The 11320-nt window shown below is 40.1% G+C and overlaps 1 protein-coding gene across 5 annotated transcripts in view; it reads right to left on the bottom strand.

Annotated features, from left to right (window-relative positions):
• Positions 1-984: 984 nt before the first annotated feature.
• Positions 985-11320, bottom strand: part of LOC145507963 (guanylate-binding protein 7-like) — a 34120-nt gene continuing 23784 nt past the window's right edge. For 3 of the 5 annotated variants that reach the window (XM_081495512.1, XM_081495517.1, XM_081495515.1), the window contains exons 8-12: positions 9675-9887; positions 8064-8166; positions 7560-7753; positions 2504-2690; positions 985-1232 (exon numbers count right to left, since the gene is read on the bottom strand). In XM_081495512.1, the coding sequence (XP_081351638.1) occupies positions 2520-2690; positions 7560-7753; positions 8064-8166; positions 9675-9887 (681 nt within the window). In that variant the 3' untranslated portion in view covers positions 985-1232; positions 2504-2519. Of the gene's footprint in view, positions 1243-2503; positions 2691-7559; positions 7754-8063; positions 8167-9674; positions 9888-11320 lie in introns of all 5 variants that reach the window. The other 2 variants (XM_081495514.1, XM_081495516.1) reach the window with 1 other exon arrangement.

Genomic DNA, 11320 nt, shown 5'->3' with positions numbered 1-11320 from the left:
AGAGGTCCTTCACCTGGAGCCTTGTCTTAAGATGTGTATAACTTTATTCCAACAGACGACCACTTGGGACCGAACATCAGAGCAGTGCAGGTTCCTTTCACTCGGCTTTAACAGTCCTTTCCCTCACTCCTGACCCCTTCCTTTCTCTAAGCCGTGATCACTTCATGGCACAAATGCGTGTGCCTGTTTCTTGTTTGCATTACTTGTCACGTGTGTCAGGGAGATTTGATGGGGAAACGGAACTCCTCACTGATCTCTCGACCCCTTTACCAGACCATGCAGACTTCCGGTATTCAGGATATTCCTCTGATGACACCAGAGGGTCTTTGGGGACTGGACCAGCTGAAGGACTTATTCCAGAGACTTGGGTCAGAGAAGTGGCAATTGAGCATTAACTCTGAACCCTTAAGAAAGCAGAGTCATCCTATAGACTCCGCCATCTGTCAGCATGTGGGTGTCGTGTTCAGTGAGAAATGGATCCTCCTCACATGAAAAGCACAGTTTTATTTCAACAGACATTCCTTGAACTGTTAACAGTTATGGTGACAATATGAATTTTCCCAATTACTGGCTCTTTTTTTTTTTTTTGCTATTTTAAACAATACCATTGTTCTGTGAGCCAAAGGTGGCAGCTTCATTGCTGGGTAAGTTTCCGGGGAGAGAAACTGGGGAACTCAGAGCACGTGGGTTGTGCAGTTTCTCCCGGAGACAAGTGGCAGGTTCGGACAGGTGTGTGTGTACTTTCTGCCTGAATTCTTTCAGTACCAGTTCCTAAAATTGTGCCCTTTATTTTGAGAACCCTAAGCAGCAATTAACATAGTAAGGAAGTGGCAATTTGGGATCCTGATGGGTGGAAGCTTATGTATTTATTCAGGTGTATTGTTTGAACACCTGAAGCTTCATTGGTGGTCTTTGTGGTGGGAGCTAAGTATACAGTGAAGATCATCAAGTAGACAGGATCATGAGGTGGTAGAGGAGACAAAATGTAAACAGGTCACTTTAATGTCAAAATTATAGAAGAATCCTGTGCTCTGAGCGAAACATGGTACAATGGGGGCACAGAGAAGGGACACCACACCCAGTTCATTCTAAGCACAAGGTCAAGCGTTAGACAGCTAAGAAGAATTCTTAAATGTTGTGTTGAAATTGAAGAAAACCTCTTCTTTGAATACACCGTCTTCACAATGTGTAGCAGGAATTTGGAGGTTATAACATTCCAGCAGACTTTATACCTAAAAATAACTTAGGGATTAGAAGTTCAAAGCCTTAATGACAACAACAGTATGATACACATCTGGTGCTTTCTGTTTCCTGCTCTAATAAGTAGATTCCGCCTGTGGAGTTGACTTTTTATTTCTCACAGTGTTAAACACTTGCATCTTGTCATAAGAATTATTCCATTCCATGTATTATTATTTCTTATTTAATGCTAATAATTCTATTTATGTTTGAATAGGTGATAAATCATACAAAATATAAAACCCACAGAAGAATATGTCATGTATTTTTTTGTCTCAAATATGCAGGTCCATTCCTATTTTGCTCATGGATACCAGTTTCTTTTGTATTTCCAGAGATAGAAGATAATATATTCATATATTGATTATGTTTTAAATCAGTAATGCAACTTACACACTTTCTGCATCTTTACTTTTTTTCACTTATGATATATCTTGGAGATTTTCTCACATTACCACAAATAGAGTTTCCCTTTTCACTTTAGTGATATAGGGCATTCCTGTATAATTATGTCTCAGGATTTACCTCACTAGTATATGATAGGGGGACTTTAAAGATGTTTCCAGTCTTTTGGAATTACAACAATCCTTCAATAAATGTACCACCATACATTCCATATTCAGCTTGGGTACATAAATGTTTAAGATAAATCTCTAAGTGAGAACTTGCTGGATTAACAGTATTTGCATTTAAATTTTGGTATACATCTGTATCAATCTGTGCTTTTCCTAGCAAATATCAGGCTGCCAATTTCCTATAACCCTTGCCAGGTCAGTGTCCTGTCAAAACTATACTTCTTGGCCCACTGAGAAGTGACACAGCTATCTCCTAATTATACTTTGCATATCTTTTATAATCAGTAAAGTTAAACATTTTAATTATCTTCTTATATATTTACGCATTTAAAATATGTGGTTGCTGCTCTTTCCTTGCTGATTTATGAGGGCTTATTAGATCGAGCCTAAACAAACTCTCTCCATGTCTATACCATAGGTGACTGTCCCTTCTCTTTATGCTTTGCTTAAAACTTTGCTATGAATCAATCATTATCTTTTAACTCATTTTCCATTTCTTTAAATCGACCAATTCAATCAAAATTATTTAGGTATTTGGATATCAGGCCCTAATTCATTGGTAATAACTTCTTATTTTTAAACTTTTCTTGATTGAAACTACTGTGACATATACTTCAAGAATTAGCCACCCTTATATGAAGTGTTTTTTCATGTACTAACAGAAATTGTCAGTTCATTTAACAACTCACCTGAGATCCATCATATCTATACACGGCTAAAAAAACCAAGCAGAAGGAAAAATTGTGCCATAATCCTTAAAACTTCAAAGAGCTTATCATTTTTAATTCTTTCCATTTCCTTTTGTAGTTGAAGTATCTCAAAATATAATTTATTAGCTTTCTTTTCAAATCCTTCAGTAAGCATTGCTTCTTGCATCTGTAAAAAGAAGACAGTGCCCTGTTGAAAATATCCAATTATCAGAATTTTATATCTAACAACTACAGGAGCTCAGCACCTGTGTCTATTTCTATATGGCCTTAGATGCTCTTTGATGAGTTTGTCTAATATTTCTAAACGTTTGGTTGTGGGTGGGTAGAGAGAGTATTCAGAGTTTATAGCTTCCCAGGATTGATCTACACCAGTGGCCCCAACCTGTTTGGCACTAGGAACCAATTTCATGGAAGACAATTTTTCCGCAGACCAGAGTAGGGGGGAATTGTTTTGGGATGATTCAAGCATATTGCATTTATGTGCACACTATTCCTATTATTATTACATCGGAGAAGGCAATGGCACCCCACTCCAGTACTCTTGCCTGGAAAATCCCATGGACGGAGGAGCCTGGTAGGCTACAGTCCATGGGGTCGCTAAGAGTCGGACACGACTGAGCGACTTCACTTTCACTTTTCCCTTTCATGCACTGGAGAAGGAAATGGCAGCCCACTCCAGTATTCTTGCCTGGAGAATCCTAGGGACGGCGGAGCCTGGTGAGCTGCCGTCTATGGGGTCACACAGAGTCGGACACGACTGAAGCAACTTAGCAGCAGCAGCATGATATATAATGAAATAATTACACAACTCACTATAAAACAGAATCAGAGGGAGCCCTGAGCTTATTTTCCTGCAACTAGATGGTTGCATCTGAGGGGATGGGAGACAGTGATGTCTGAAATGTGTTGCTTACGTCCAGTCTACTAGGCAATCTCATTTCAGTTGCTGTTACTGCAAAAAACTCTGCTTCATGAAGTCAGGATGTTGAAATGCAAGTAGGCTTTTCAGTGCTTTTGTAGCAACCTCAAGATATTTCACCTTGACTTTAATCAGGAAAATATTTGACATTTGAAGCTGTCTCAAACATACTTTTAAGGCCACTGTCATTTGAGATTTCATGCAATTCATCCTCTTCTAGCACGGATAAAGTTGATTGATTTGCTTTATTCACAAATGGGTCTCAGATCCTTTCCTTTCCATTTTGGAAGTCTTTTGTGTTTGGGAAGTGATGTTCAAACTGTTTTGAAAGCTGAAACAGGTGTTCACCAGTTGGGACAGGTGTTCACCAACACCAGCTGGGAGAAAGAAGTCCCTGGCCCAGTCTTTTTCAAAATCTCTGCTAATGTCTGAAACATGTCAAAAACCCCAATGTTCACTCATCACCCGCATACTTACAGTTTGGCTTTGAATGCAGCCATTGTATCTGCTGACTTGAACACAGTTGTCATTCTCCCATGAAGCTGACAGATTGAGTTTGTTGAATATGTCACACAAGTAAGCAAGTTTGGGTCACAACCCATTCTGTGTCACTGAAATGTGCTGCCAGTGGTGACTATTTTTCTAAAAGGAATCTCCGGAGCAGCTCTCTTAACTCAAAAACTCTGGCCAGTGACCTACCTTTAGAAAGCCATCCCACTTTTGTGTATAAGAGGAGATGTGTGTGCTCTGCATCTGTTTCCACACACAGCAGGGTTCCTCACACAGACATGAGTTAAGGGCAGATACTTTAATGTGGTTGACAACTTTAATCACATCGTGCAAAATGTTGTTATGTTCAGGTGACATTTTTCATCTAGCCAGCATTTCTCTAAGGATAACACAGTGCGTAGATTTACATTCAGAAGTGAGCTCTTTGACCTGAATAGTGAAACGAGAAAGCCATTCAGTCATGGCAGCCACTCCGTCAGTGCACATGCCAACATAAATGCCCAATTCAGGTGGGCATATGTAATCATTCAAAGACTTGAATAGTTCTGTGGTTGTGGTGTTGGTTGGCAACAAAACTGTACATAACATATCCTCATGCACATCCTCTGAAAAATAGATTCTTCAAAAACAAGATTGTTGCTTTGTTGTCAACTTTCAGAGACTTGTCAGCCTGGATTGCATATTGCCGTGACTCATTAACCTCTAACAATTGTGCCTCAATGTCCTCTGCTATTTCATCAATTCATCTAGTTATGGTGCTAGCTAAAAGAGGAACATGTGCCACCTTCTGAACTGCAGCCTCTCCTAAAACTTCCTGACAAATGTCCTTGGCAGTTGGCAGGATCAACTCTTCATCAACTCTTCTTAGTTCTAGCATGTGGTTAGCCACTAAGAACGATGCTTTCAGTGCAGACACGTTTGATGAAGTGGTGACCTTCAATAATTGCTTCTGTTCCTCTTGTTCACATTTTTTTCTTTTGAAAAACTCCAAAAGCTTGTCCTTTAATGCAGAGGGCTTGGTTTCTATGTAGCAAATCAGTTTTGAAGGTTTCATGGCTTCGATTTGTAGTTGGTCACTACATATTATGCAAAGTGGGTTGGAGAATGTGAACCACCTATTGCAATGAACTTGTAATTTAAGTAGAACTTTTGGCATTTTCTTTTAAATGCAGCTTTCATTTTGTTGGCAGTCTTAGAGTCTTCTGCTGTCTCATCATTAGATCTTTCCCCCTTTTCAAAGAAGCTCTCCAGTGACTTTTTTTTTTAAACTTATTTTGGCTAGGCTTAGCTTGTGAGCTCACCAAAACTGTGATTGAGACAAGTGAGCAGTGTGGAAAAGAGGCGGGGAGAGAAGTGGTAAATAAAATAATCAGCAGGCCATGTATGGACTAAAATAAGTGTTGGATTCTTACTTGAAACCTGCCACCAGATGTACAATTGAAGTACATCAACTCACTTGCCAGTATAGAACCTGCCACTAGATGCAGCTTAATTGTCACTTGCCACTCACCGATAGGGTTTTGATATGAGTCTGCCAGCAATTGATTTATGATGGCTCTGTGCAGTCAAACCTCTCTGCTACTGATAATCTGAATTTGCGGTCACTCTCCAGCATCACTGCCTAAGCTCCAGCTCAGATCATCAGGCATTAGATTCTCATAAGGAACATGTAACCTAGATTCCTTGCATGCACAGTTCACAGTAGGGTTCAGGCTCCTCTGAGAATCTAATGCTGCCACTGATCTGACAGGAGGCAGAGTTCAGGCGGTAATGTGAGTGATGGGGAGTGGCTGTAAATACAGATGAGGCTTTGCTCACTTGCTTGCTCACCACTCACCTCTTGCTGTGTGGCCCAGTTGCGAATAGGCCACAGACTGCTACCAGTCTGTGCCTGTGGGCTGGAGACCCAAGCTCTACACCATCTCCCTGGGCAGGGAGGATCTGTGCCTCAGTCAGGCCTTAAAACTATACCAGTAATGTGTTCCAGCCCTAAGAATGCACTCTGGGAGGGAATGTAGATGAATTCTGAATATTTCTCAGTTCCCCTGAGAATGAATGACCACACTCATGTCACAAATAATGAGATCTGCTGACCCTCTTTAGGACACTCGCTATCAAACTCCAGGTTTGAACAAAGAATACATTTACTCTAGGTGTGTAAAATGAATCAGGCAGATCTGGAAACAAATGTAGCAAATTTTAGAGCTTTCAGCATCCCATATATCATACCAGGCACAATCTGATACCTTCAAGAGCAGATGGAAATATTCCAGGTCTCCGATGGCTGTACCAAAAATTCTAATGACTCTAAGACCGAAGTCCAATTCATGTTAGCGCAAATATGACACTATAATCACCAAAAACAGCAGTTCAGGAGCCTGGGCCATGTTATTTTCCTTTCCAAACCCTAACACTACAGAAGGTGCTGAGTCTTACAGAGGTGAGTCTTCAGCACAATCCACATCTCTTTGATATTTATATGAAACATATGTCTTTGGATTTCTCTCTGGGATCTGACTTAAGGTTGAAGTTCTGTCCCTATATTATTGAGAAACTAGCATTTTGTGCATCAGACTCTCAGTTCAGTTCAGTTTAGTCACTCAGTCATGTCCGACTCTTTGTGACCCCATGAACCACAGCACGCCAGGCCTCCCTGTCCATCACCAACTCCCAGAGTCCACCCAAACCTATGTCCACTGAGTCGGTGATGCCATCCAGCCATCTCATCCTCTGTCGTCCCCTTCTTCTCCTGCCCTCAATATTTCCCATCAGCAGGGTCTTTTCCAATGAGTCAGCTCTTTGCATCAGGTGGCCAAAGTATTGGAGTTTCAGCTTCAACATCAGTCCTTCCAATGAACACCCAGGACTGATCTCCTTTAGGATGGACTGGTTGGATCTCCTTGCTGTCCAAGGGACTCTCAAGAGTCTTCTCCAACACCACAGTTCAAAAGCATCAATTCTTCGATGCTCAGCTTTCTTTATAGTCCAACTTTCATATCCATACATGACCACTGGAAAAACCATAGCATTAACTAGATGGACCTTTGTTGGCAAAGTAATGTCTCTGCTTTTTAACATGCTGTCTTGGTTGGTCATAACTTTCCTTCCAAGGAGTAAGCTTCTTTTAATTTCATGGCTGAAATCACCATCTGCAGTGATTTTGGAGCCCAGAAAAATAAAGTCAGCCACTGTTTCCACATCTATTTGCCATGAAGTGACAGGACCGGATGCCATGATCTTAGTTTTCTGAATGTTGAGCTTTAAGCCAACTTTTTCGCTTTCCTCTTTCACTTTCATCAAGAGGCTCTTTAGTTTTTCTTAATTTCCTGCCATAAGGGTGGTGTCATCTGCATGTCTGAGGTTATTGATATTTCTCCTGGCAATCTTGATTCCAGCTTGTGCTTCTTCCAGCGTTTCTCATGATGTACTCTGCATATAAGTTAAATAAGTAGGGTGACAATATACAGCCTCGACATACTCTTTTTCCTATTTGGAACCAGTCTGTTGTTCCATGTCCAGTTCTAACTGTTGCTTCCTGGCCTGCATACAGGTTTCTCAAGAGGGAGGTCAGATGGTCAGACTCTGCCCACGCCCAATTAGACTTACCTTCAGCTTGTGCTGCAGATTTGCTTCCTGCTCTCTTAGAAGGTTTTCTCTTTCCATCTTGAACTTCTCTTTCAGTTGGGCTACATTTTCCTTGTAGCTTCTCTCTTGGGCCTCCCTTTTTTGCCTCTCATCATTCAGTTTCTGTGTTAACAGATCCTGTTTCATCTCTGCTGCTTGTCTCTTGGTACGTTCCTCTGTTTCACAAAAGTTTTAAAGAAGGATGAAATAACAGTTATGCTGAGCTGTACCTTCCTGAGCTCAAAGACTAAAATGACATTTAATTGGTGGGAAGGAGTCTGACTGTTCCTGCTACCACATCAGACATGATGTAGAAGCCCTGATTGGATGTACATAAAACCCAAACTCCCCTGGTTATTTCCACATATAGCAGAGAGGTTCCACAGAAGAAGAGGAAGCTCTGGTTCCAGGAAGTGTTTGCTCCCACACCTGCCAAAGGGCAGCACAGGACACCTTCCTCTCTGAGAGCACAGTCCTCCCCTGTACCTGCCATGGCCTTGTCTGCATCAGAGAGGGTCTGGTCTGCCTGTAGGATGGCTTGCTCTACTCCTGCCTGTGACTGCAGGAACCTCTGGAGGACCTCATTGGCCTGAGGAAACAACAAGAAGCAGAGACTCATCCAGCAGCAAAGATGTAGTGTCTTGCTATGGAAATTATTGTTCAGTAAACCTACAGATCGGACCCTATCAGTTCTTCATCCTTCTTGGGACCCCACAGTGGTTAAAGACCCTGTAATTATGTGCAATTGTACAAACACCAATCCTCTACTGTTTGCAACTATAGTCTCGGCACATTGTTTATCTTCTAATGCTCATTTACTCTTTCTTTATTAGGATATCATTTACTGACATTCCAACTTGTGGCTTTTACCTCCTCTTCCAGGAAGCATTCTTAAGCTTTGTTCTGAGTTCTGAACAGCTTCCAAAAACATAACAGCTGCCCTGTAAGCACTACTACTTGATAGTTGTGTGATATTGGGCGAGTTAGTACATTCTCCCCATGTCATATTTCTCAGTTTTATAATAAAGATGATAGCAGTATCTAATTTATATTATTCTGAGGGCTAAATTAATAATCCAACCAAATCACCTAAGGTACACCTGATGTAGCGAGTGCTCAACATACATCAGTCATCATCATCACCACCGCCACCACCATCACTGTCACTATCTCTATCAGTGTATATGATAACCATTGTCCCACTATATCTATTGACTGTTTACATGTTCTTCTCAGGTAAGACCATAAGCTTCTTGAAAATAGCAGCTTTTCTTTAATTTTCCCTATTCTTTGCAGAAAGCCCATTTGAGGGAATTTTCTTTTTAAAATTTTGTTATTTTATTTTTATACAATTTTTAAAGGTTACACTGCATTTAAAGTTACTACAAAATATTGGCTATATTCCCTATACTTTACAATACATCTTTGTAGCCTATCTTATAACCAAGCACTTGTACCTCATACCCTCCCTCCTGTATTGCTCCCACTCCACATTAGTAACCACTGTCCTCTGTGTCTGTCAATCTTCTTCTTTTGTTATGTTTACTAGTTTTCTGTAGTTTTGGACATCAAATATAAGTGATATCACTGGTATTTGTCTTTCTCTGTTTAACTTATTTATCTTAGTATAAGTCCATCTGTGTTGCTACAAATAGCAAAATTTCGTCCTTTTATTTTTTTAATAACTGAGCAGCATTCATACATATCCACACTCCACATCTTCTTTATCCATTCATCTGTTGATGGATACTTAGGTTGCTTCCATATCTTGGCTATTGTAAATAATGCTGCTATGAACTTTGGGATGTGGGTATCGTTTTGAATTAGTGTTTTGCAAAACCTAGTACATCGTTTGAATAAAAGGAATATTCTCTTTCATCTAGATCCTTGATAATAAGTCCTGTCTTTGGGTAGAAATATTTCTGGTTTGTTGAAGAGTAGCTAACGAACCATAGATATAAAAGCTAAAAATGTAAAGATATTGCCATGCTCTCCTTTCTCTACAAAAGTTGTGCTATGGTCTTAGAATTTCAAAAGAATCAACAGAAACCCTTGGACTTCAATCTTTTGTACTTTCCCGATCCCCTTACTCCTCACCTTAACTCCTTTCCTGGGAATGAGTTTATAGTTCTCTTCAAACTTGTTCCTTGCTTCTAAGTAGCAATGGTGTCCTCCAGGGACAAAGAAAGTTCCCTCTGAAATACTCATCATTAAGGGCTCTGAAAGCTTTTTAAGCTCAGCCTCACAATATCTGACAGATGCTTCTTTATTTTGCAACAAGAAATCATCTTTCTTTTTGTCGATCATGATCTGTTGAAAAAACAAGGAGAAATTCAATAGAAAGGAGCTGTTAGAAGGAAACATCCAACTGTGATCCTCTTGAAGGAAGCAATCGGACAACGTCGGCACACATGAGACACAGAATAATAGATACAGAGTCAGGAGAATAGTTTTAGTTCCAGGTGTGACCAACTCTGTGTGACTTATAGGAAGTCCCTTAACTCTCTTGTCTCAGTCTCAACATCTGTGAAATGATGGGTTGGCAGATGTGAATTTCATTGTTCCTTTAACAGTAGTAGGATTCATAGTGATAAATCCATCAACAATGAAAAATAGCAAGTTCAATTATGATCTGAAGTAGGCTTTCTTATGCATACTAGGTGCTTTAGATAAAATACATACATAGCAAATCAACTGCCTAACATAATGAGTGAAGTATACACAGAACAGAGTTTTGAACTTTTTCTGAATTCTTGTTTCATTGAGGGTTTGACTGAAAATATAAGAGCAGAAATTTTGTACTTGTGCTTATAAATTACAGTTGGGCTGGTTTTCCTCTAAGAGATTTTTGTAACTTGTAGGATGGACAAAGATAGACTGAAAGACAAGGTTTCGGTGATGGTGCCAGTGGTAAGCAGAATTAGGAACTCTAAGAATTCTCTCCCTTGGTGTTCATTCTGCATAGTCCCTGGACCTATGAACATGATAAACATTGATCCTGTGTTTAGATTATGTCATAGGGCATAGGCTACTTTAAGAAGTGAGATAACCCAAATGGTCATTACATAATCACACGAGCCCTTTCCAGGCAGTCTTCTCTAGTTGGTGGCAGAAGAGGTAATTGGAGTGATTAGAAACAAAAGAAGAATACAATGCACCATTGCTGGCTTGAAGATGAAGGGGGGTTCCCCAGAGCCCATATGAGTTCTGCTGAAAGATATATTCACATATTTACACATGGGGAGGACACTCTGGCTTGTACACGATTTAAATTAAACTTTATGCTAACTACAATAACGTGTTTTGTGGCTGATCAGACATGTACGTCTGCTCTAACCATTAAAAAAGAATGCATTTAAAAATCAAAATGGAGTAACTGTTGGGCAGGAATTGAAAATTGAGCTTGGTGGCCATTGTGGATGTGGTTTCAGACATGTTTCTGCATCCCTGAGAACTTGAATCTTCTGAACTGTATCAAATTCAAGGATGCCACCGTCCATTCTCAAAAGAGTGTCTGCTAGTAATTGGGAGCTGCAAACTTAGGAACTCAAAGTGTACCATTGTAAATATGCAATAGCTTCAGACCCCAAACAATCTTTCTTTAACAAGCACTCTTATTTCTTTCCAGCTACAATCTTAATTCTTGACAAATAATACAGATAATTTTGTGGGTTTTGCCTGTAATGAGGGTTCACCCCCACTTTCTCATGCAACAGAACAGAATTCAAGTTCTTCTTTAATCT

This window comes from Giraffa tippelskirchi, chromosome 5 (genome assembly GCF_054371585.1).
Source record: "Giraffa tippelskirchi isolate mGirTip1 chromosome 5, T2T-mGirTip1v1.2.pri, whole genome shotgun sequence".
NCBI lineage: Eukaryota > Metazoa > Chordata > Mammalia > Artiodactyla > Giraffidae > Giraffa > Giraffa tippelskirchi.
This window is presented reverse-complemented; position numbering and strand designations above follow the sequence as displayed.